Source organism: Passer montanus, unplaced genomic scaffold (assembly GCF_014805655.1).
Source record: "Passer montanus isolate IOZ18808 unplaced genomic scaffold, ASM1480565v1 scaffold30, whole genome shotgun sequence".
Taxonomy (NCBI): Eukaryota; Metazoa; Chordata; class Aves; order Passeriformes; family Passeridae; genus Passer; species Passer montanus.
The window spans coordinates 5526951-5554295 of record NW_024367708.1 but is presented as its reverse complement, the minus strand read 5'-3'; the positions used below and the strand labels follow the sequence as shown (position 1 = coordinate 5554295).

Below are 27345 nucleotides of genomic sequence, written 5' to 3'. Positions count from 1 at the left end.
AATTGGCCCCGGCTCCGCCGCCGGCCCCGGCCGCCCCGCCAGCCCCGCGCCCGCCGTCTTCATCTTCGAGCACAAGGCGCAGCACATCGCCCGCTTCATCCACAACAGCCACGACCTCACCTACTTCGCCTACCTGATCAAGGCGCAGCCCGACAACCCTGACTCCCCCATGGCCTGCCACGTTTTCCGGGCCACCGACCCCAACCAGGCGAGTGGGGACGGGGGGCGGGGGCGCTGCCCGGGATCTCCCCGCTTGGCTCCTCTCCTCGCCGGGCGGGACCCCAGGCGCTGCGCTCCGCAGCCGTGGAGGGGCCGATGTGCCCGAGCGGGGCAGGGTGGTGCCTGCGGGACCGCAGCCTCCGCACGCCCGCCCGGGGCTGACCGGGCTCGTCCCGGTGTGCCCCTCCAGCTCCGGCGGCCGCAGCGCCCTTGGGTTCCGCGGAAAGAGGACACAGAGCCCCGCCTGGCCGTGGGGTGCCCTGCCAGCCCCTGCCAGCCCGGAGGTACCAGCCTCTGCAGAACGCAGTGCCCGGCGACATGGAGCCCCTTTCTTCCCGGTCCACCCTCCTTGGGGAGGCCTCGCATCCTGCGGCAGCTCCGTGGCAAGGGCACGGTTTGCTCTATAAGGGTTTTGCACGATCAGGAGGCAGGATTTGTGTTAAAGCGTCCCAGCGGTGCTGTCAGTGTTGGGCAGGCATGGAATAGTGGAGGATGGTGCTTTTCCTCAGACCCCCGTGGTACAGAAACGATGGTTCGTGACCAGCGGCTCCTGTTGTGCTCACGGGTCACGCTAAGGACACCTGGCCGTGCTCAGGCATATGCAGTAGTGCTACAAACAAGGCTAGGTTTGGGTGGGGACATTTTTGATAAAGTGCCAACTGGAAAAAAAACCTAGCAGTAAGATTGTATTTTCCTGACTATCTAGCCGGCTTTGGCTAACACATCAAATGTGCAGCAGACTTCTTTCTCTCTGGTTTAGAGTATGTGAGCAATAGTGGGTGGACACGTAGGTTGGATAATTAATTTAGCAGGATGACAGCAAGAAAAAGGTCATTTGATAATAGCCCTTTGGTTAAATAAGAATACCTTCTCCTCAGTTTTCACAAACTGGAGGAAGAACTCTTGGGAGTTGGAAGATAGCTGACTTACTGCATGTACTGAACAGCTACTAGGGTTTCTTTGTTTGTTTGGGTTTTCTTAAATGGGGAGGGTAGGAAGTATAAAGAAAACTACTGAAAAGTTTTCAGTATATTAACTTTTATTTGAGCCAGCACACTTCCAGAGAGAGCATGGAGGCATTTAGGTTGCGTTCATAGCTGTGGCTTAAGGACAGGCTTAGGACAGCCAGTATCCCAAGTGGAGGTAAATGTGCTTAACTTGTTGGCAACTGCTGTGGGTTTTGCTCTGCCAGGAGAGCATGCAGCAAGAGCATGGAGGGGATCGTTATCTGGCCGGGGAGGAGCCCAAATGTCCTTTTAGGAGTTTGGTGGTATGGACTGAGGCAAACTAAGGTTCATGCTGTTGGCAGAAGATGCTGAATCAAATTTATTTCTGGGGTAGGTCTGTACTGGTACCACAAGTTTGTAAAACAATCTTACTTTAAGATAGTGAATCCCTAGTACTCCAGTGAATGTGCAAAGTACTACATACATTTACATTTGGAAGGCTGTTTCTGACTATAGCTCTATCCATATGTCTTTCCTTCTTTCCTCATGGGAAAAGTGCCTTATGTGCATTGAATTAAATCAAACTGATACTGTAGGTTAAGTCTTCCTATTGAAAGAAGTTGGTATCTTGTTCATTTTTTAGTTATACCTGTTAAGATTTTTTAACTTTGTTATCATTAATAAAGAATCTATCCCTCCCAGGAGTGTTACTCAGCGCATGATTTTGAGCTACAGTGAGGGTAGTAAATGCAGAGCTAGCAATGTGATTCACAAGTGTCTGATTAACAGGCAGGTTTTATTAAGGTACAAAAAGGAAAAGGTGGATTCTCACCCCCCATCTCCTCCTCCCCCCCACCCTGAGTTTTGTTATCGATTTTTCCAGGCTTTGTTGGCTAAGCCTGTGCAGGTATCTAGCTGTTGGTCTGTGCTAAAGCTTAATCCTGAGTGGGTAAAGTCAAGTAGCATGTTACTAGCTCTAAAAGTCTTCTTTCTAAGCTCTTAATTGTTTATTATAGAATTGATGTTGTCCTTGCATGCTGTCAAGATCTTTACGCACTTCTGTTTCATAGTGGTTATGTGAGCCTCGTGTGGTGTATTAACTTAGAAAGTATTTTTCACAGCTGTTATTTTAAGACAACCTCATTTTCCATCTTGGGCTATAGTGACTTTCAGCCAACCTAAGTTGGCACTGCTACTGAGAAAAATGATCCTGTCCTCTTCAAGCCTGAACCCCTTGTTTCTTCCTCTCAGCTTTGTCCTCCTGGCAGCACAACTGTTTGTGCAGCCATATGGCAAACAGGATCTGGGAATTGACTGGTGTTAAGCTTGCTTCTCCCTTACCTTCTCTGGAGTATTTCCAAATTGCTTCCCTCATTTGCTTTACTATGCAACCCTAATGACTGTTTACATCAAGGCAGGTGGGTTGGCGGCACATGGTATCAATGAGTGGCCAAGAAGGGGAAGGGTCATATAGCCTTTCCAGAACTTCTAGAGAAGACAATTTCACTCCATCCCAGGAATTGTTTGAGTTTGGATAGGGCTTTGAGCGACCTGGTCTGGTGGAAGGTGTTCCCTGGCAGTGGGGGTGGAATTGGCTGGTCTTTAAGACCCCTTCCAAGCCAAACCGTTCTATGATTCTGTGGAAGTTTTGCTGACTTCAGATTTGCCAGAGCAAAGCCATGGTGTTGTCCACTCTGGCAGTATTAAGTTCAGCAGCATGCTAAGTAGCTCTGGAATGCAGGAAAGGTACAGGAGATGTCTTGGGGTCTCTGAGTTAGAGGACAGCTAGCCATAATTTTGAATGGTGGATGTTAATTGTAAAAGGGAGAGGTTAATGATTGACTTTCCAGGAACTAGTGCTATCATGATAATTCAATAAACAATGTAGGTGAGAATGAAAGTTTTGTCTTGAAGCCTGTTGCTTTGTCCACAATTGTACTGCACAATGTTTAGGCTGCACATGCATTCACTATGATCACAAAAAGGGCTGATATTCATAGAAAAAAGCACTGCCTCTTGCCGTTCTCTGCAAATTTCTTTACCAGATGACCAGTGAAAAGCCAATGTAATATGCACTCTGATGACATCAGGCAGGAAGATAACATCTTTTAATATTATTTGCTGTTACTGGAGAGAAATGAGAGAGTGAGCTAATAGTATGAAACACCTTCGTATTTTATTTGAAAGCCTGAAAATTTTAGGCAGAGCTGAAAAGTAGGAGCCAGTGGAGTGACTCCTGTTCTGGAGTAGTACTTCGGCAGAGTGTCAAACCCAGAGCTTGTTGGCATGCTAAGATACTTTTATTGAAGGGGCAGAGTGTCTCTTTCTTTTGCTGTTTAATTACAAGGGGAGACATCTGAAGCCATCTGACTGGTGGAGATGGGAACAGAATTTTTTCGCTCCCTCAGAACTTACTACAGTGTTTGCTGCTTCTTGTAACTGTTCAAAGCAGTAGCCAGCTGGAGTGGGTAAGGGTACTTGTCTATTTAGTGTTGCCTGGTGGCTTCTGAGAAGCAGCCAGAGATTTGTTATTTTGTGTTGCTGTCATTTGAGAATTATTGAGTATGTGCAGACTGTATGTAGACATCAGATGACATCATTGTCTCATTTTATATTTGACAGATTTTCTTTACAATCCTCAGAACAGATTGTTTTTTTACCCAAAAGTTAGAGTTTATAAATATGGCAGGCATACCCTTCTTGCAGCCACTGAGAAAAGGCTGTTTAATTAGTATTTTCAAGCTCAACTTTTTACCTAAATACTGATTGTATTCTATAAAGCAGATTTTAATTGTGTGGAACAATCAATGCAGTTCGACAATTGCCTTGAGCTCCCCATTCTCTGGGGGAGAGGTTTATGGTATGATCTCTTTCTGCATTTTTTCTATTATTATCATGCTGATCTAGATTGTGTGTTTCCTGCTTGAAACATGAATAAGCCTGTTTTGAGAGGATTTTTTTTTAAACTGGAACTGGCATCCTAAATCAAGTTATACTTTACTTGCTTCTTATTAGTGAAAATAGTTGTTTCCTCCAGTTAAGTAAGAACTCATTGCATGCGTTTCGGTTTTCTCTTCTCAAACTTCTAAGCATGATGAAAAGGTATTGTTATAAGGTTTAAAAAGTAATCTGAGCTGGCTGTGGAAAAAAGATGTTCAGGTGGACAGACATCAGTTGAATTTAGCTCTTGTGGGCATAATCTATAGCTGTGTCTTTGTGCTACACCTATGTGTTAAGGGTCTAGGCTTTCTCAAGGTGAAGCAGAAATTATGGAGCCTTTTGGTGACTGTGTAGAGCTGTGATAAAAACTGGAGAGGTAGAAATTTAGAGACAAGAGCCAGAGACAGCCCACTTGTCAGAAACACTTGTCTATTCCAAGAATGTGTTTCTTTTCTGTTGAATAATGTGTTTCAGTAAAGCAAGGATGTAAGACAATTGTTGTCTTGGAAAAGCAAGGCATCAGTACAAAGTCTACTCAAAGGAGGCTTTTATGCTGTATGAATATCATGTTACATAAGTTTCTTACTGAAGGATGTAAGTAAGAAATGTTTGAAGAACTAAGTTTGTCAAGTTTACATGTATATTTCTGTTGTCCTTTGATTATTCTGTGATATAGGAGCATGAGCTTTAATGGCAGTAAAATCAAGGTCTAGGAAGTACATATATACAGCATTGTTGGAATTCATATTAAAGCATTGCACCGGTTGAGCTGTCTGATAAGATGTGTTTTGAATAGGTATAACAGACCTGACAAAATAGATATGCTCTAGGTTTTGAAGGATTCTGTAGGAAGTGGGAGAGCTGACATTTGGTTGATAGCACAATTTGGTTGCAGAGGAAAGATTTTCTGTGAGAAAGATACGTTGTCCCAATTTTTACCAATAAAACAAGTCTTGGAGGGACCAAAAAAAAGAAAGTTTTCTACGTTCGTGTGGGTCAGAATTTCATTCATGGGTTGAGAAACTGAAAAGCAATGACTCAGAACAAAGCATGGATGTTAAGGGCTTGCAATGAATGCAGAATTGTTTGGTGAGCAGCCTTATTATCTCTAGCTCACATGGGCTATACAGCCTCAGATGAAAAGTCTTGCACTCCCTTTTTTGAAACTGAAAGTTGAGAGCTTAAGGTTTCATTTTTGATTTTCTTAATAGATTTGGCACTTTTTTTTTTCCCTGCAAATGAGAGTACTTTTCATTTTAGGATTGTAAAGCTATCTTTAAATTTTGGTTCTGAACATCCTGTCCATAATATTTTTTTCCCCATGTCACAAACAGAATAAATAATAAAAACATTAAAATTGTTGAGTGTTTCTAAATGGTGATATACAGCCTTGTTATTCCTGGCCAATGTTTAGGAGAAGAAAGAGAATTATTTTAAATGCCCTTGTCTGTCATGTTTGTAGAAAGAATGAATTCATTTTTCCTTTTGCAGCTCATGAAAAACACCTATTATTTGTGGAGTAGAAGCAATGTCTTGGAGGACTGTATTTTCAAAAAGGCCAAATAAAATACATGAAATTATGTATTTCACAGAGAGTGGCTGTAGGTAAACAGTGACCTGATAATAGTGCTGTCTTAAAGAAAGGCAGTTGTGTGTATCTGAGAATACTAAATTGAGGCTTCTCTTCTGATTATTTATTTCTAGGTTTTGGGGGTTTTTTTGTCCTGTCTGCCAATGTAGAGGCAGTTTCTTCTAAAAACAATTAAATAAAAATCTGACTTTAAAAAGATTTAGCTAGCATACGTGACTTGACAACAAGGAGAGTCTGATTTTTAGGGGTGATGGAAATCTCTGACCAAGATTCTTGAAGGTGTTTATTTATAAAAGTGAATTCTAGAAAAGATTTAATTTCTAAGCAGCCGTTATGAAATAGTGGTGTTCCTGATGCCTATCAGTCTTTGCTCTTTGCTAAGGTTTGGTACAGCATTTGATGTGCACAGCTCACCATTCCTTGGATCTCTTCCATCGATCTTCCCCATTTGGAGCTCCCTGAACATCTTGAGTTTCTCTGAGGTAAAGTGGTGAATGAATACTGCAGGGAATTGGGACCAGTTCAGAGATTGCTGTCTGTAGGTCATGCAGAATTTCAGCAGCATTGGCATGGTCCCCTCGTGGTACCAGCTGTCCTCTGCCACCTGGTTTTGTTTCCTTTGTGGTTTCATATACTGTTTCAAGTGCAGGGACAAGGAAAAAAGGAGGAGTTTATTTCCAATGTAGCTTTTGTCACTTGTCATGTATACAAACTCTAACATCTTCCACATGTTTGTTATGTGCTGTTTTGAGACACCTTTAGAGAACACAAGGAGATAAAAAGACCTACAAGACCTTCAAGGGTAAAAATCTACTTGTAGAGGTCATTACATAATGTGGTGTTTCCAGGGCTGAAACCCAAATTTAAGGCAGCAAAGTGAAGTGATTTAATTCAGAAATAGGGTCTGTGCTTTCCTGTTCTGTATCACCTGTGATACAGTATCTGTCACCTTACCTTCTGACACAAATACGTACATCAAGACCCTATGCAGTTACATGGGTTCCAAAATAAAGTAGAGCATCACCAATGCAAGATAGGATATGATCATTTGACAAACAACTGTATTGTCCCTGGAGAGGTCTAAGTATAAAAAGACAATACTGAATGTCACAGGACAGGATAAAAATATAGAAGTGGTTACACCAGGGATGCATGAACTATGTGACTTCCTATTTTGGGATTTGTTTTGGGTACCAGAGAACACGCATAAGTTTTGGATATGCCTGTTTTCATCCATGAACATGTGGGGATTTTTACCCCTTTTCAGGTGTATTAATCAGGTGACATCTGGTAGATCAGTGAGGTGGCCAAATAAATATTCTTGATGGTCCTGTAGATCTGAAATTACTTTGGTATTTCAGTTTTCGCCTTCTCGTCGGTCAAAGGTAAACGTGTTTGTGCTGGATGGGCTTAGTTCCAATAGTGTATTTAACACTTCAGAGAAAAGAACATAAAAACCCACACAAGCAGCAAAACCACATGCATTTGACTGAAGGGGCTCATTGCAGCTGATGTTAGAGTCTTAAGTTTTACATTTTATAAAAGTTAATTATGTATCTTGAAAAATCCACTTAGTTTTTATTCTGAATGCAGTCACGCTCTACCAGCGCAAAGCCTGTGATTGCCTCAAGCCTCTCTCCCTTCCTTGCCTCTGCCTCTCGGTAGCAGCCACCCTGCTTGAAATGAGCAGCAATGTGCCTCGCTGTTTGAGGCAAAGCCTGCTTAAAGCCACCTCTCGTAGGAGAAATGGGCTGCTTAGCCCCCCGCCCCCTCTCCCTGCTGCAGGGAATTAGGACTTAGAGTGAGAAGTTAATTACTTGGTCCTCTTTTGGAGAGGGTGGTGCTGCCAGGATTTCCACTGCTCCCTTAGCAGACTCTTTCTGGATGAAGAAAAAGGAAAAGCACCAGCAAGACTATTAGGTATCATTTTACCTTGCTAAGATCAAACTTTGTGTCTTGGCTTCAGCTGCAGTGCTTAAACATGGTTTTAATGTCTTTTTGTGTGGTTTTAGTTGAGTCAACTGAACAAAAACTTCCAACATGTACCTCAAAGGCTGTCACAGCATGAAGTTCAGATAAGGTTAATGGCATACAGTAAATACCTGTATAACATGTCTTAAATTTTCTGTTCAGAGCCTCAAAAAGATGTAGTGAACCGATAATTACGTAGTTGTGTTACAACTCCTTTTAGTTTGGATAATTTTGTAAGAGTGGCAAAATACTTCAGTTGAACCACTGCGAAAAAGAAACACTTTTTTTTTTCATTGTTAAATTTTTATTGGACTCCTAATGCTATTCAGAAACTCTGCTTGATGCTTTGGAGGAATTGTGTCTATTCAACCACATTTCCTGACTTTGTAAGCTACTTGTAGTAATGAGTTGTCTTCATCTGTGTTCATATCTGGTTCCTTTCTCCTGGAATCCATAACTTTCCTTTTTAAAATCATTTTATGTATTCAGAATTAGATAGGCTTTTAAAAAGAATATTTTCTAGAAATTTGGAAGGGTAATATGTTGAGGATTTTCTTCTGTATCTCTGGAACTGCTGAAGATAGGAAGGATCCTACAGTACTGGACACGTGGCACTTTTTTGTGAAGGGTTAATTTTAAAATGCAAACATGAAAGAGAGCGTTGTTCAAAGCCAGTGTGAAAGGCTTGTAGAAGCTGTTGGGTAAGATAAAACCAATACCATAGAAGTGTGGCTTTTTTCCAGCTCTACCATCCCTAGCTCTGTGGTTTTCCCTCTCCCATTACAGCTGACTTTAGAGGTATATTTCAGTCATGAAGTTCATTTTTGTATGTTGACAGACCTTAACAAAGATCTTGCTCTGTTAAAGTGACTGGGGTTATGTTTTGTTTCATTACTCTTCTTGGCAGGAACATGTAGATCTGCACAGCACTGTTTAGAGATCCTTGATGCATTGAAAAACATGTTGAGGGAAGTCAGAATATTATCCTCCAGGGCATAGCAGTGACTGCCTTCCAGACTGTTCATGATTTTGTTTTTCCTAGCAAGATAAATAAATATTTATTTTTTTAGAATGCTGAAGTTAAATATATTTCATATATTATGTGACACAGATGTGGGTTTCCTGTTACGTTAATTCAGAAAAAAGGCAAAAAGCAGCAATGTCCCAGGAACTTTGGGAATAGTCACTAGTCTGTGGGTTCTTAAGTATTTCTGAAATAGAGTAAATATTCAGTAACAGAGCAGTGAAAGACTAGGACGTGCAGTGCTAACTTGTTGAAGCATATTTTTATGTGCCTGTTCATAGTTTGTTTCTGGCTTTGGCTTGATTATTCCTAACAACTCCATCTCAAGTTACAGTAAGATTTCTAAATAAAAATAGAGTAGGTTAATGTATATTTAACAGTGCTGTATTTGCCAGGGAGGAACCAGTTGCTTGCTTGCTGCTTGGCTGAAGGGCAGAAATGAAGCATCACACCAACTCCAGCTAAAGCCCATGCTGAAAGCTGGTGTTTGACCTTCAGGTGCTGTGCAAATGCAGAAGTCTGCAATTCCTGCCTGCCCCAGCTCTGTCACAGTGTGCAGAATTATAGCTTTGGTAGTCTAAGGTGAAAAAACTCATTCCTGCTTGAGTGCAAATTAGAAGGGGAAGAGATTGTGTGTATGACCTGCTGCCATACTTGGCAATGAAAATAAATACCAGGCTGCCCTCAGGGTCACGATACTTCTGTGGCAATTAAGCAGTTAGGTCAGAAATTGCCAAACAAACTACTGTAAGTATACTCTACAAAAACAAAAAACCAAGGATATAATTTAAGATCCCGAAATGCTGCTCTGATGTGCAAATCCCATAACAACTGCTAAGAGAGCTTTCTATGGAAAATACTGCTCTTTCTGTAAAATTTGGTTTAGGCTTTTGTACAAGACTTTTTTTTTAAATGGAGAACAATTTAAAACAAGTATCCCTTTTGTAAACAATACTTCTGCCTGACTTTATGGTTGTACTCACTGAGGGCCTCAATTTTCTGTGCAGCATGACTGCAAACTTCAGCAGTACAAAAAATAACTAGTAAAGAGGATACTCTTTTTTTTTGTAAACCAACTACATTATAAATAGACACAAGATATTGGCTTTTCTTCAGCAACAGTTTTTTGGGTGAACGCTGCCAAAAGAAAATCAAGTGAGCCTTTCAGTAGGAGTAACACACCATACTTCTATTTAAATTATTCATGAAGAAACACACCCAGATTATCCATGGCATATGTGTGCATATATTCAGATTTAGCCTAGAGAAAATTTGCTGACCTAAACATGGGAGTCGAGTAGGAGCAAGGCAACATGATTAAAGCCAGCTCTGAAGGAGTGGGTTTACATCCTGGCACTGTGCCTTGGATTCCCTGTCTGCTTAGTGCTAGGGAGAACTAAAAATAATATCTGCAGTTTAGTGGGATAGTGTGAAGTTTACAAAATGAATAAATTTCTTCCATAGTGACCTTCTGTCTCCAGAAATCGCCACAGAAGAAGGTGATATTAAAAAAAATTAAAATATACATATGGAGAGCTATCAATCAATCTGTATAAAAGGTTGTGGAGTTTTTTAGGGGTTTTTTTTTCTTTTCTTCAATATGTATGTTGTCCTTAAAATACACAGCATTATAGTTGGGAGTGTACAGAAACATAGAGGCCAGCCCAGACTGCTAGGTTTGCTTGAGTTTTGTGATTGTTTATGTAACCAAGTGTTTTGTTTCTGTATGATTGCTCACTGTTCTGCATTTCATCTGTTTTACTTAAAATTGTAGCCTTGCTGGTTGTAGTTGTATGGAAGCTTGGAAGGGAGCTTCATGTTTAGTGAAAATTAGAGGTTAAACCCCATTTTTAACAATATCAGTAAGCTGAACAGGAGCTTAGCTTTGGTGCCATTTTATTTCTTATCCAAATTTAAATTTTTGAGATTTGATATGCTTCTGCTCTGACTTCTCACATGACCACCATAAAAAGGTTAGATTTTGAGAAGATAATTAATTGTTGTATTTCTCCAGCACAACAGACTGGATGCTTTAGGTGGTTACTTCTAGAAGTGTCAACCTCAGCAAGGTGGGGATTTATGTGTATATGCTGCTGCTCATTACCTATCAAGTAACAAATCTACAAGACTTACATTATTATCTTGATTATCATAAGCTTTCCTATTATGCTAAACTTGAAGTATCAAAATGAAATGTTGCAGTGCTATTTCACTGTTTACCAACCCAGCCTCTAATACTGGAGATTCTTTTAGCTGTTTAGTCCAGCTGTTATGTTTTGCAATTGTACTGTCAAACTTTATACACATAGTTTACCATCACCTGAAAAAGTCTGGCAGAGTTCCACTAGCTTTGACATTTGTTTTGCAGATTTTAAAATTCTTACCATAGCTTTGTGGAAAGCTCAGAATATTCTGTGGAGTCCCACAGGTTGTTGCTGTCCTTGTGGAAGCACAGCACCCAGTCCTGTCCTGGGCTGGTCTGTTAGAAATAAAGAGTAGGTCTAATAATGTCCTTTTACACAGGCCAATTAATTCACTTGGGCGTACTGCTGCCACGTGGGCTCCCCAGCCATGGTGCAGGGAGCAGTGTGTGTGCATTGTGATGGATCACTGCTCCTGGAAGGGCTGTTGTTATGCACCCACAAGAGCTCTGCATGAAACTATGCAGGGTCTGCTTCATGTTTTCATCCCCTGTTTAATTGCTTTGGGTTGGTTTCAGGGGACTATTCAGTGAACAACTTAAGACTGTCTGGAGAGCCCTGTTCTGAAACAGGATCCAAGGCACACAAATCATTGTCTGGATTGCAGTTTTTTCCTGTAGGATCACCAGCTGCTAGAAGATCATACTGCTTCACTACTCTGTTACTGCTTTAAGTGCCATTCTACTAACAAATATAGCAGTATCTTACTGTGTCATAAAAGTAATACTCTGAAGGTTTTTTGTTTCTGTCTGTATTGTTCCTATTAAAATGTCAAAATATCTTTCAGCTCAATTGAATAAACAGGTGAGTGAGGATGTGATAGGTTTCTAATTCAGTTTCAGCATGGGGTGCTATTGTCATTTGGAACATTGCAGAGACCTAAGAAAACACCAAATCTACATGCCAATGGAAGTTTGCATGACTTGTGGTATGCACCCAGAGTGTTCTTCCAGGGGAGCACACTTCTTGAAGGGATGTTTTCTCTAGTTGACACCTGTGAGTGGTCACGGTGTAGGTAGGATTGGAAGCCTCACCATGAAGGTTGTGGGGAATCTGGTACAGAAATCAGAGCTGCCCACAGAACAGTGAAGAACACAGATCCCTGTGAGATCCCTTGCTGATTGTCCACAGATACATCACTTTTTGAATTTTTGGGCTTTTCCGGTCTTCTTACTCTATATGTATAGAAGATTACTGCTTATTATTTTCTTATGTCCTATCTCTTGCTCCTCTGGTTCTCTCATCTCCTTGAAATTGTCCCAATCCAGGATTATAGTCTTTGAGTTTTGAAGGAGTTGTTGGTACTGCATGCAGTACCATCAATTATGAAGAGGCATGATTCTGACCATAGGGGAAAATAGATAATGATCCCTTTAACCCTACTGCTTCCCACAAGCTGCTGGCCCCAAATTAAAACTTAAAAGTAAAAAAAGCAGTAATTAATTCTTTTGAGTGAATTACTTGCTGCCAGAAGCTGAGTTTTTATGATACAGCTATCAGGAGTATAAAAGTTTTAACTTTATTCCTGTTAGTATTGCTCGTTTCAAGTTCTGCTCTTTAGAAGTATCAGCAAGACTAGCTTTTTTTTTTTAAAGTGATATGAACAGATTTTTTTAAATATATGTTCTGGTAGCAGCTGTTTATTAAATAGAAACTTGAACAGAAAATTTTATGTGAAAGTAATAATGCATGGTGTTAATTTCAATTTCAATAGAGCTGTTCTAATGTTTTTACTTGCTCCAAGTTCCTTTGCATTTGAAGTTTAGTTTCACCTTCACACCCTTTTTTTAAAACACATGACCTGGCACAAATTTATTTTTAAGTTGTACTGCCAGTGGCTGATGGGAGGTGAAAGCTGGTCTCCTCGGTGACCAACACAAATGTGTTCTGTTTCAGGAGGAAGGTATGAGTAACAAAAAACCTCAAACAGATAAAAAAATCCCCAGTCCCTACTATAGAGGGAAGGGATTGTGTGCTGTATGGTAAAAGTCTGAAATATTAGCAAAATAACTCCTGAAGCTTAATGAGAACAGCTGAGTCATTTGTAGCTGGTAGTGAGACAAGTTGCTGCTGAAGGATGTTTGTTATTGCACGGCTGCTGCTACAGCTGGTGGATTGCCTGGTTAAGAGCAAAGTAAACTTGAACCCGGTAGAAACTGCTGTGAAAAGTACACTCCAGATAAGCATGCTTTAATCTCTGGAACATTTAATTGGTTCAACAGCATTTTCTAGTGCCTCAGGTTTTCAAATGTGCAAACATATTTTAATTATTATAATAATTATCAATTTCTAATTTATTCTTCTTTGTCAGTCCACTGATAATAGTAGCAGAGAACACATTCTCTTTTACTGTTAATACAGATAGGGTTCATATATCAAATTATCAAGTTAATATCTGTCCTTGAAAGTCTCCTGACTATTACTTCTCTGCTTCTTAATGCAATACCAGGCTGCTATTGTAGGTCCCCATGCTGATGGTCATGTCTGTCTAGTGAGGTTTGAGTGTGTTTAATATGAGCCTCAGAGTATGCAACTATGCAAAATTAATCCTCTCAAAAAATTGTATTCAGTTCGTTATCACCGAACATCATGTCCATTGGAAGATTTTTACAGATTAGTTAATTAATTGTAAAACAAAGAGGGCTTCTACTTTCCTTAATATTGCCCTTGCCTCCCAGCTGCTTTTTTACAAGCAAGCAGTCTCAAAACTGAGCATCAAGAATAATTGCAAACCCCTGCCCTGGTGCACAGTGGCAAAGGGTGAGTAGGTATAGTTTTTAACAATCCTTTAGTTCTCTCACTGGTCTTAAAGAAGCTGGCAAATTGATGGGACTTGAAACAATGCATTACAAAAATTTCAGAGTGCCATTTCGGAGAGGACAGCAACACAGGTTAAAGCCAAGGGCCAAAGTAGGGCAATTCCCCTGCTCCATGGGGGAATAGTAATGCTTCCATGGGAGTCTGCTGGGGGAATTACTAGTGGCCAGTCATAGGAGAGGGAAGCTTTTAGTGTCCTGTATGATAATCAGGTTCCTGAATAATTAACCAGTGACTCTGACAAATGCACTCCTATTTCTCGAATCATGTTATTTCTAACACTAAGCACAACTGGTTGGTTGCCAGTTTGCTTACAGAGATGTAGCACTACAGCTACAAGTTTACAATATAAGTAACTATCTGAATACCTTCCTGGGCATCATACCCCCTGTTCTCCACTCGACCACCTGTCTGCATAGTTTGAGTAACATAAAGGAAAAAAACCCAAACACAGCAGTAATTTTTTCCAGTATATTACACCTAGCCACTCACAGATTCAAGTCCCACAGAGAGCCATGCCCCCTGTCTTTTGGCCAGGTAGGTCAGAGTCCTCTGGTAGCTCTCTGTTACCCAGTAGCTTCTTTCTGACAGCTTGGATGGTCTCAGCCTGTAGCCCCAGCATTAATGACAGAATGCATCAGTGTATGCCTCTCGCTTGAGCCTCCAGAGTATAAACTAACAGATGGTGTTGGCTGAGAGAAGAGGGGACATTACCTACACATTACCTACATCAAAATTACTCATTAAAAGATGCTGTTGCATGGAAATGTTTTTGAATAGCTCAAGCATGAAAATTCCATTCATAAAAGCATTATTTCTTTGCCCCAGAAATAGGTTGAAAATAATTTTTTCATTATTAGACTAGATGTAGTTTTTTAGAGATGAGTAAATTAAAATTTAAAAAGGTGCTGATGGAGGTGGGATGACTTTATGTGCAGAATGCTTATTAGGACTATAAACAAGATCAGTTATTTTCAAGAGTAGATTGAGTCACTGGCAATTTTTAATAGTCTAGATTAACAAAAATGCCTATTTCATGTCTTTGGATTTAATGCTTGTGCGTTTCTCCAGCTTTTCAGTGAAGAATGATTGTGTCTCAGTAAAATTTCCCTCAGCTTCTACTATAATTATATTTTTTCAAGCATAAGTGACTTTCACTTTGCTGTTTCAGAGTCCAAGTATCCAATGTTTGTGTTGCATCTTTCACTGTGTTTTCCAAGAATTACCTCACATAGTGGTATAAAGCAAAAACATCCATGCCTTGCAAAAAGTGATCCGTGGGAACGCTCAGACCTTGTGAAGCAATTTGGGTGTCCTCAAGCAGAAGTGATTTTTTTGCAGCTCGTTCTGCAGTTTCTCATAAAGGAATCTGCAGCTGTGGTGCTGATGGCTGCTGTGAAGAACATGAGTCCTGTTTCAGCAAACACTGACCTGCTGTCTGTGGGGCTGATCATCTTTAAATGTCCAGCTCTCTCTCTCTATTGCATAGATAAGTTCCTTTCCTTTAAGCCCTTCCTTCAAGATGCTGAGAACATGGAATCATATCTATAATTTCTAATTAAGGACCTTACTTCAGGTTGTCTCCCAGCTTGTAAACAGCCTTGCAGTCATGCCGCTGCCTTGTGAGCTGCAGTACCTGGTTGAGCACAATTGCCCAGTGTTACAGCTGGGCTGGCACAAAACTGCCAATTATTGCCAGAACTACATTATTCTGCTGATTTTACATGCTTAAATACTTACAAGTGGTGGTTCTCTCCAAGCTGATTTCTAAAGGCACAGGCCTTTCACGTGTTCTTGGACACTCTGACTTCAGGGACTTGACTTGTCTATGAATATTCCTGAAATTGGCTGCAAGCCCAATATTTGACGGGGTAGGTTAATCTGAAGATCATTATGGTTAGGTCTTGTTTCCAGATGAAAGCTTTTTGTAAATTTTGGTTTTTTAACAAGGCATGTTAAAAATTCACTAGCTGGTTTGCAATGTGCTTTAATAGAAAAGTGCATGAGAAGTCACCTATCCTCTTCCAGCCCAGCTTCAAATAATTGCAAGACATTCTAAGAATAAACTGTTACTTGTTTTCCCACAAACTTAGGAACTGAAGAAACTGCTATTGGATCTTTTCTTCCATATGCTTCTTGTAGTTGATTACAGTTTTATGTGACCTTCTGATAACTTCAGGGTGTTTTGGAAAAAGCAGTTTTATTAGAAATGTGGCATAGACATTAAGAATGAGTCCAAACTGAAGAATTTGCACAAGGCATTTCCAGGTGCCTTGAAAGAGTTAATTGTGGTGATTTTATTTTTTATCAGAATCCAAAACCCAAGTAAAAGTGTATTTCTTCCTTAGCAGTTGCTGAACTATGTTGTGTTTTCTGTTGTATTTTAAGCACTGGAGCACTGTAGTTTCCCTCCAGATGGACTGACAGACCAACAAGAGGAACTAGAGAGGAACCCTGGCCTTTGGGGGTAGGGTGGCTCTAAAAATAGACATTTCTTTTTAAGGTCATCTTCAAGAAGCATGGAAGATATTGATGCACTTATCTCATCCTTTGCCCGTGGTCTCATATTCTTGCTTCTGAATAAACACCAGGGGACAGAGCATCTTCTTGGCACAGCAGTTTTAGGGTTATAAAGAGGTGAGTCTCGGCAGCCCTGTTGGTGCTCTCTTGTACCTTAGGAGCAGACAGTAAAGTCGGGACACACGGACTATGTATTGTGTGCAGTGTGGAGAGCTGGTGAAACCCATGTGTGTGCAGTCCAGTGCTAAGCCTGCTGCTGCTGGAAGAGAGCCCTAAGGTGTTGCTTTCCAGGTCAGAGTAAACTAGAGGAGAATTGCACACCTCAGCCATAAGCATCTAGAGCCAGGTGTGTGATGGATACTCCCCTGATGCTATGGAAAAGGTAGATGAAAATCTAGCCATTTCTGTGAATTCAGAGATGTTAAGAAATACTAGAGTTTTATTAACTCCCTGTGCAGTTCAGTCACAGTAATTTCATTTTCAAGAGAAAGGCCTTCCAATAGCATTAGAAGTAATTTCACAGCTTAAATGAATTCAGTCACGCCTCTGTAGTAAAGAGTGCATTACCCCTTTTATTACCATCTGTGAAAAATCCTTTCAGCTGCATTTGAATTCAAGACACGATGGTTAGACTGGGCTGTGCATAGTTGAAAGTTACTGATCTCATTTTTGAGAAGGTATGTCCTGATAAATGCATCTGTTTATCAAATAGAGTTTCAGAAGGGAAATGATTACTCATTTACTGAATTTAAAGGACAGGCCTTTATAGCCTAAATTTTAGCAACCACTCTGAATATAGAGCAAATACTTTTGAGAATGTTAACATGTATTAAGGGCAGATGTGACTTTCTTTGAGAGGAAAAGTCTGTCACCTCTTAAAAATTCACCATTTATCTTAAATGTAAATGTGAAATTCACTGGTACCCTTTGAGACACATTGAGTATTTTGAAAAAAAGTTTGGGCATTTCTTCAGATTTCCTTGGGTTTTCATTGATTAACACCTAGGTTACCTGTAAAGACAGGTTTATCTGTCCACACACACTTCCATTTCTCTTTGAAGTTTCCAGGTCTGTCTGTTGGTAATGGCTGCTTGGTCTCTTTTTTTTTTTTTTCTTTTAATAGAGTAGAGAAACTCCAGGAATGTTTTATCACTTTTAGGCATTTCTGAATTTGAAACAATCAGCTTGGACATACTGCGTTTGATACAGAAGCATATTTGGTGCCCTGTATCCATTCAGTATTACAAACTTGTTTAATAGGTTTAAAATAAACAGATCTTATTTTTAAGTATGAGCGGACATGTGAAGATCAAAATTCTGTGCCAGCTATGTGCACAGACAAATGGGCCTAACAGGGACAGAGGTCTCTTTAAAGTGTTATGTATTTTAAGGGTCTGCATACCATGTGCTTTATTTAACAATTATACTTCACCAAAACAGACAATTTTACTTGATTGTGGTTGTCAACTGTTTTTATCAAATGGAGTTTATTATGTGCCTTTACAGGTCGAGCTAAATTGCGTTTCAAAAGAATTTTAAGAATCAGCCTAGATGCAAACACAAAAAATTCAGAAGTACACAGAAGCTGAAGTACAGCTCTGTTGCAGAGAGAGGGTCATGGAGTCTGGCTTCTTTTTGACATAATGCTGCAAAGAGTGAGTGCTGTATAAAAAAACCCAAAACACCACAACAGAATACAGACTTGATGGTGAGTAGTCCTTCAGTTTTCGTGACTTTTCAAGAAGGTTGGAACTGGTGATGTGGAGCACCGTATCCTTACCTTTTGAGTAAGACAGTGGCTGGGAACTGTCATGAGTCTGGAATTGTCATGAGTCTTATTGTTACATTAATATACATATATATATATATACACACCCCAACTGTGGTATTTAAAGACAGGAGAAATTCCATTCATTAAGACTGTTTCACAAATTTTTTTTCAAGACTGTCAATGAGCCAATGAGGTTCAGAAAGCTTTGAAACAAACGTTGTGATAGGAGCAGTTGAGTGTTCAGCAGTTATTTCCTAGCATATTGTTTCAATTAGGATTGCAACAGGAGGGAAATTTCCATGAGAGCTTGCCTCATGTACCCATCAGAGTACCAGTCTATTTTAGTTGTTCAGTGCAAGCTTTATATAGCTCTAACACGAGTTCAGCAAAATTGCTCTGTTTTGCACAATTAAGCTGCACAAATTGCACTGTTCTAGTTTTCAGATAAAAGGTAAATGACAGATTTGTCTTTACAAGGTGAAATCCATTGGGATTGTTTCTTGATGTCAGAAAATAAACTAGGTCCTTAGTCGGTACTTGTAGTATGAAAGAGACCAGGAATGGTTTTCAGTTTATGATTCTGCTTTACTCTGTCCATGACATAAAGTCTGGGTTCACACTGCCTCCTACGTGCTGTTTTTCATTAGACAGAGAGCCCCCAGAGCAGGAGCAGAGCCGTGCTGCACCCCAGAAGACACCTCAGTCTCAAGAGCAAGCCTGCCTTGTTGTTCAGGGAGCATCATGGAATGGCCTCACCTCTGTCATACCAGAGCTGATGACATGTGTTACAGAAGGGGGTCAGAATCTGCCTCTGGAAACCAGGCATACTTAAAAACATCCTCTTTCCTCAGAAACTGGATCTGCCTTCTTGCAAGAATTTTTTCTTCTGCTTCTTTCTGCCTTTTTGAAAGCAGATGTTTGGCTGCTGACTGCTCCCTGATCCTCCATGTGGAAAGATCCAAGCTACATCCTGGATCTCTTGGTTAGCTGGAGCTGAGGTTAGTCTCCAAAGCACTGGTCCTGTCCTCTGAGCAGTGATTCAGAACATGAGAGTTCCTGCCATTGCTCAGATGATACAATTTATTAAAAAAATATTTTAAAAGTTACATGGTAGTCTCACTTTACAGTGGCTCGAGGTCAACCATGCAGAACCTTGTAGTTTAGGGTTCCTAATCTACATACAATCCTTTAAGCCTTTATTGGAAACACCAGAGTAGTTCTGAGGAACCTAACCTTCAGGCGCCATGGACAGTATTGTCTTTTGCAAGAGCTATTTTTAATGTATTAAAGATTAACATTGATGTATAAAGTTAATCAGGAATAAACATCCTGTGTTGATAAGGTAAAAATCATTCTCTGTTTGTTAGTACCCCTATTTTTAAGAGATCCCAAATTAGATCTAAGTCTTGGGTTTTTTTATAGCCAGACATTGGTCCATGGAGTAGTCAGTCAGGAATATAACTTTTTGTTAGAAATGTCTTGTTTACAATGACTGACCATTTTTCCTTTGAATTTTCATCTTCATTATTAAATAGAAAAGGTAAATCTGTTCCTTCACTTTTCCACTGTTGCACATGTAAACTGAGGTAGAAAAGAACCTAAAATCTAAGGAAGCACTGATTGTAATAATTATTTTTTTTATTTTTACATCTAGCATGTGTATAGGCTGAGAAACAAAGTCATTATTCATTTTGGAATATTAATTTTGTGATTCCGATCTAAATTTGACACAAAAAATACCACAAAAGTAGATAAACCAATAAGGAAATGATGAACAGTAGGAGTTCCAGTGATGCATTTTGAAAGGTTTTCTTTAAGCACAACTTGAAAGCAATGTCATAACATTTCCAAATACTTTTCAGCTGTTTTGCAACTGTTAAAGCTCAGGTATTTCACATGGTTTGTAAAGAAAACAAAAAGCTCCCATATAATTGGGGAAAACATGGTGCAAGACTGCATGATTCTGCTGAACCTTTTTTTGGCTGCATCTCTCATCAGTCAGAAGCCATGGTTGTACTTATTTCTGGAGTTTGCTTAAGCTCTCAGCAATTATGCTTTATGATTAGCTACTACAAGCTCTCTTGTAGTCCAAATAAGCTTTTAACTCTCAGAAGTGGAATAGGGGATCATAACTTGCACTCAAGAGGTTTCTTGGAAGAGAAGTACTCCTTGGCATACATGAGAGGGGCTTTAGCATTGGCCCAGAATGGTAGGATTTGCATTCTTTCACATGCAGCCTCCCTTAAATGCCAGAAAGTCTTTGTTACTTCTGCAATTTTTTTCATTCTCCTGGACACACAATCTGGCTACTTCCAGGGTCACCTTTTTTCTACCAATTTAGATGTAAAATAACACAACAAGAGCTAGTTTGCAGAAGCAAATGAGAGCAGTAGGTAACTTGGAAGCCGTGGCCTTGGGGATATTTTCCTTATCTTGCCCTGGCAGGAGAAGAGCAAACCACAGCAAGCATGTGTTACCTTGCTTCCTACTCCTACCTGTGTTCAAACATTCTCTTGTTGCAAGCCATATGCTGCTTCTCCTTTGGAGGAGTGTAAAATACTGGTAAGGCTGTTAGGACAAAAATGCCTTTAGAAAGGCACTACGTACCCTGGGGGAGGAGGTTGCAAATGTGGCATCATTGGACTTGCTTCCCTTCAGGCTCTCTTCCAGTGCAAAGGCAGTCTGTAAAGCTGTCCTGGTTCAGTTTCTAATATTTCTAGCAGTCAGCAGGCTGCTAGCCAGGGTGTTTCAGTTTGTGTATAGTTCAAGCTGTCACATTTTAATTGAAGGGGAAGGATGTCAGTTATTTGAAGCTTCCTCCAAAGGTTTTCACAAATTAAATCTGCTATAACAGTGATGTTAATTGCACCAATAAAAGGTTTGCATCTCAGTAAAAGCTTTTGCTAGCTCTCTTGGATAGATTTGTTGAACTGTTTGTCTCAGGTGCTTAACTTTATTTTCACTTGTTCAAGGGCTGTCAGAAAGGTTACCAAACTGGCTGAAAATGTCATATCAGCCAGATACATTGGGAGGCAGCTTAAATTTTTAAACCCCAAATCCTGTAAAATACAGATGAACAGAGAAGATGTTTCTGCTACAGTTGTTCAGATGAAGTTATTTATACTTCATCTGCTTCTATATTTAATTGTGTTGCAATTTAAGTTCCAGTAGCTTAGAAATATAGGAGTAAAATTATGCTGTTTTTAAGCAATAAAATTGTGCTGTTCTTTCCTGAAAAATATTGGTATATTAGATAAAATATGTCATAAATGACAGGAAGGATTAATTTTGACAGTAAGCTTTGAAGTGATGTGCTTGAAAAAAAATTTAGCAGATGTGGATATTTGCAGAAGAATTTGGATTTGCAGATTATTAAATGTGGTATGAATTACAAATTAAGGCTTCTTGAAAACTTCTCCACCTTCTATGCCTGCAACTGTGTTCTTAGACTCCCATATTCTGAGATGTTTTTCTCCTCCTAAATTAGAAAGTGCAAAAGAGTAACTCTCAGTTTTGTTAGCTAATTGTTCCTTAATGTTCATTAGGATAACTGGGTAAAAATCTAGAAAAGCATGCATTTTGCCAGTTACCATTAAAAAAAAAAAAAACCAACAAAACCAGCCAAGAAAACATTTCTTTGAAAAAGGAAGAAAATAGTAAGCTTTAATTATTTCTGTCACAATGTGGTTTGGTTTTTTTTGTTGGGTTTTTTTTGGTTTTTTTTTTGTAGTATGTCAGTTATAAAGCTTTTATTTTAAAATAAACCTGAATGTTTCTTAGGGAGATGGAAGCATGTCTTGCAGAAGAGCTGGGCAAACAGCACCATGAACTGCTAGAAACAACTTGGGAACAGCTAAAGGGAAGAGTTCAAGGGATGTTCATATCTAAGTTTGGGTATCCATTGGTCGAGTTGCTGTGGTTTTCCACAAGAACGCTGCAGACTAAGAGAAATCCAGACCTCTATTTACAAGAGACGCTGTCATTCCCTGACTTTAACCATAAGCTTTGAGGGTGGCTATAATTTGCTGTATTTTAGTGTAGTATTTCACATGTTCTTGTATTTTTGTAGGATGTGTGTTATGCCCGAGTCTGCTGAGTGGGTTTAGGGGAAGGTTATTTGATGTTACTCTTGGTGATGCATGGGAGAAACAAGAAAATTCACAGCAAGTTCAGTAATAAACTTTCACTTGCAGACTTTAAAACAGTAAGGTAGAATAAGTTGCTTGGCAATTTTTAAAATGTATTTGTTTTGAAGTGCAGCAATGTAAAAACATATAACAGTTAAGAAAAGGTACAAGGGAAAGGAAGGCAAGGGTAGCAGTAGAGAGGTATCAAAGGTGACCACCCTTGGATCCAGTGATGAGAACTCATTGTTGCCATTTCAGGGTCTGTTGGTTGAAGTCATGGTCCCAGTCTTGATCCTCTAAGGGTGAAGAAAGCCTATGAAAGACAAAGCCCAGCGGGTTAGTATATGCTCAGCTTAGCTGGGAGCACCCAAGTAATGTTGCAAATGTTGCAGTGAAATAAAGTATGTGTCCCGTACTTTTTTTTTAATTAAAAATTATTTTTTTAAAACTGCTAAATGGTTAAGCATCTTCCAGCCAAGCATATTGTTCTGGATGGGACATTACAACAGGTCTGTAGTCTTATCTTTCTTTTTTTTTTTTGTTGTAGCTACAGCTGTGCTTTATTTCACTGTGGACTGAAAAGCTTGTATCAGACAGGTCTTGACAGGCAGAGACCAAAAAGAAAAAAAAAAATGAATGTATGCAATTTAAATTAACTAAGGGCTTCAACTCATGTTGCTGAGTATTTGAAAAGCTGATTACCATTTACTTTAGATAATGGAAACTTTGGCTAGGTTTTTTTCCTGAGAGCCAGGGACTGACAAAATCAACACCTTAATCAGCTGCTATGTTCCTCATGCACAGTCAAAGCCCTTGCATGTTTTGTCATTAACCAGGAATGTTTACATGTTCCTAACTGAAATGTTAGTTCAGAGCAGGTGTCCCATGGACCTGTTCTGCCTCCCAGCAAGGTTAGCTGCATTCATCTTGTGGGCTCTGCCCTCAGTTATCCTGATGAAACCCCAGACAAAATTTGCAGCTGTAGGAGAAAGTAGTGTGATTGAAGGCATAAGTTTACTGTTGCACTTTATTTATCAAAAAAAACCACAAAACATGTTCCCCTCTAAAACAGAACAATAGTGCTTGTTTTTTTTTAATATTAAACTGAGTTACCAGAACAACCACTGGAGGTAAAAAATTATTGGATTATGAAATGGAGGTTGTCATTGGAGTACCAGAAAGTAAACTGTCTTTGCTATTTTTTTTTGAAGCTGCAAAAAATAACTTGTCCTAAAACACATGGAAATTATTTGTATCTGCTGCATTGGAGGTCCTGTTTTCCCATGCAAAATCTGTACTCTAGTCAGTTTTAGTATTCCTTGTCTTCCTCTACTTGCTTTTCTTTTCCTATATATGCTGTTATGAGAGTTCTGTGGTGTTGCCTTGAGAGTAAAACTATTTCAGATGATGATTACAGGATTGGCTCTTCCAAACAGGTTGCCACGTGGGTTGTACTTAATGTCATCTGGAATAGTCCCTTTGGAGAGAAAATCTAAAATGGTTTAGCCTTCAATAGGAAACTGATTAGAATAGCTACGTTGTTGGGGACATCCATTATTTTGAGGTGGACTTTGTACTGGATAAAAGCTTGAATGGAGATGAGGAATAAACAAAAGAAGAGTGCAAAAATCATAGTCTATTTATTTTTATAGATTTACAAGTTGCTTAAATACAGAGATCTCTAGTGTATATAATGTTTCAGTGCCTGGTAGAGCTGAGACATCAGTGCTGTGGAACTAGTACTTCAGAGATCTATGAAAATGAGGGAGATAAATGAAAAGGAAACTTGCTTTAGGCAATGGATCCTATTCCCCAAACATTTGGGGGGCTCAGGTGGAGTCTAATTATGATGTTCTTTCAGTTGTGGGAGAAGAAAGCTGAAGCTAGGGAAAAAATTCACTGTATTACACAGACAGAGGCTTTAGTGCATGACATTATGCATCAGGCTGTTACCTTCTTCTATCCAAAAAGCCTTCACCTGCTACTTTCACATGATAACTGGGATTTCATATTGAGAAGTAGTGGGAGATAACAGTGAAAATCCTGTGACTATGCACATATTTCACAACACACCACCATTTTGAAGTGACATCTCCATCAGTCATACAAGGTGCATCTGTTTACCAAAACACCACTTTGGTGTTCAGATAGGAGCAGGTATTAGATGTGTTACGAGCCCACTCCCATTAAATTCAGTGTTATGATGGGATTCATTCTTGGAGAAGAGTCTGCTGAAACAGTAAATGTCAAACTTACTGATACATATGAAGGAAGCATGTGAAGGCATCACTGGTTGTAGCATCCTTGGAGGATAATGACATCAGTGAACAGCTTGTGCTGTGCTGGATGTTTAGTGTTTTGAGTGCAGTTTTGAGTGGCAGATTTAATCTAATTAGCATGTAGCTGATAGCATTAGGAGTTGCAGTCTCTCTTGCACAGCTGAACAGTTACAAGTCAGCACTGCATTGCAGAGGGAGTTGTGCAAGTATAAATAAAGACATGAACTTGTCCTTGGAGGGCTTCTATTTCAATTGACGTATATCCTGATAAAGGTATCTGCTCTGGGAAGTGGTTCTCAACTCCAGCACCAAACAGATAGCAGTCTTGTGTTTGAACTTGCCCAGCTAGCTCCCTCCAGTGTGGCTCTGTCTGCACTGGCCAGCATCTGCTTGGAGTTTTAACTGGGTCTCTTCTGGTCACAGGACCTCCAAGGATAGGTAGGCACTTGCATGGTTCAGGGAGCTAAAAACACGAGGTTGGAGTTGGCAGTCGCAGGAGTGACACAATGGCATGGTGTTGAAGTGATTGTATCATGTCCTGGGAGTTGGCTGAATCATGGAATCACCGAATATGCTGAGTTGGAAGGTATGGGAATAAATCATGCGGACTCCATTTTCTTCATGGTGGAAAAAGGCCATTCTTTATTAATCTAAATCGTTTTTATACAGTTTTTCAGACCTCGTGTGTGACTCCAATTGGTTAGTGACTTTCTTGCCAATTACTTTGTTGGTTAGTAACAAGTTGTTACCCTGTATTGATTGGTCACTCAAACCCCCGGTGTGTACATGCAGGAAAACTTGTTTGTGAGAGATAGTTTTCATTTTTCTGTCTAATGGTGTAAAAACAGTTTATGCAGGTGCTGGTTGTTTTTTCACCCAGGAATAGATTGTTATGTTAACAAACTGCTCACACTAGGATTGCTTTCACATGGGAACTTCCAAAGTGCTAGCTTGACAAGGCCAGTCACTGATTTCAGGAGAGCAGCCTTGATTTTAAGAGGCCTTTCTTTATAATTTTTCTACCTTACTGCAACAGGAAGGGACCTACAAGGATCATCAGTTCCATTTCCAGCCCTGAGCACAATCACACCCTGTGCCTGAAAGCATTTTTCCATCGTTTCTTGAACTCTGTCAGGCTTGGTGCTGTGACCACGTCCCTGGGGAGTCTGTTCTCATACCCAGCCACCCCCTGGGTGAGGAACCTTTTCTTTACACAAAAAGTAGTAGGGGGACTGAGGGTGGAAAACAGAACTTGCGTGTAAATGTTAGTGGTATAAGGGGAGAAAGGGTCAGATCTGATGCAGTCTCGCTGTTTTTCTGTATTGCCCTGCAAGCAAGTGCTGCTAGGCTTCATCCTTAATGTTTGAACCAAGCCAAAGGGGTGACATGTGAAAGCCACCAGGGTACTTGGGAGTGAGTTTGTATGCACAATGTGGGTGAGCAGGGATGAGACTTTGGACTGAAATTGAAAGCAAGTGGCAGAGTGAAAAGCATCAAGCAGCATTTTCAAGGGATTTTATTTTGAGGGCCTTAAAAGCACCAGTGAAAATATTTGGCCAGGAGCTTATCCACAGTGAACAAGAGAAAGCTGCTGAATGACTTGATAAACTGCTGAGGATCTGTTTTTTAAAGGAAAGCAGGTGTGAAGAGACCTTTTTCGACTGACTGCTGCATTTCTCAAGAGCAGCTTAGAGACAGCTGTAGCCACTCAGAGTGGTAGTATGAGAAGCAAATGACCGAACTGATCCCAGAAAAGCTTCTGGGTATTAGGGAGAGTTAGTTATTGGGAAGCTGGTCACATCTAACAGGAACTGTGTCTCCTTACTCTTGTAAATGAAGTGGTCTTAGCTGATGAAGGGGCAGTTTCTCTAGGAAGAGAGGGAGCTCCTGCAGAGAACAACTGGGTTGGACCATCTTCATTCTGATGAATGTGGCAGTTTTGGCATCCATTTTTGCAACTCATTTCCTTTCCATTTATGCATGAAGTAGGTCACTAAAAATTGTTATTTTTGTTGGCGCAAAATAGAATGTTTGTGAATCATTGTTTAGCAGAATGCATCTTTAAGTAAATGAATTAGTTATTCATAAAGAAATTTATCTATACATTTATAAGGTTGTAACTTATTTCCAGTATTATGCAGGAATATGAAAAAATTGCTGTAAATTCCTTGGATTATTATTTGTGTCAAAAATGGAGTTTTCCAATGCTTTTCTTAATGAATGATGGAATGCTTATGTGACAGTTGGATTTCACTGCCTTTGTATTTAATTAATGGGGAAAAACCTAGACTCCAAATTATTATATCTCCAGAACCAGAAGTATTTCCCTCATGTTTCCACAATAAGGTTGTCAAATTGCCTGCAGATTAAAAGTGCCATGATGAAAAAAAACCCATAGTAATCTTTTCTGCCAGGATTTGTGAAATTTCGTGTTGCAGTTTAATATCACTAATGAAATCACTTCCATGCCAGACAAAAAAGAAGTGTCAAACTATAGAAACCCAGCCTATACTAATAATAATCCTATGACTATGGGATTTGGTTGCTGACAGTGCTGATGTTCTCTTGCTCTGTTATGGTTGCTGTGTGAGTATGGAGAAAAGCCTTTTTTTTTCCCTTCTAATACTAGCATCTGACTTTAAACAAGTCATTGTCCAACAGTAGCAAACATAGTCATGTGCTCTGGTTCTGCTAGGCACTTATATCCTGGGTTCTCTGGTGCATGTTTCTCATAGCTTACTAGAAGGAATGTGTGCATCACTGATTATGAAATTACAGCAAATGCAAAATACTGATTTAAGATCTTCATGTCTTTAGAACGGAATTGTTCTCTAGCAGTTGTAGAACCTAAGTGATGCTTAAAATGCTTGTAAGGAATTTTCTGCTATGAAGTCTTGATACTATGATTTCTCTGGATTATTAAAGCAGATGGGTAAGG

At 39.8% G+C, this 27345-nt stretch overlaps 1 protein-coding gene across 1 annotated transcript in view; it reads left to right on the top strand.

Annotated features, from left to right (window-relative positions):
- Window positions 1–27345, top strand: part of TBC1D4 (TBC1 domain family member 4) — a 99400-nt gene that overhangs the window by 275 nt on the left and 71780 nt on the right. Inside the window, 1 exon segment of the mRNA XM_039714653.1 lies at window positions 1–208. This exon segment is cut by the window's left edge and continues 9 nt beyond it. Coding sequence (XP_039570587.1) covers window positions 1–208 — 208 coding nt within the window.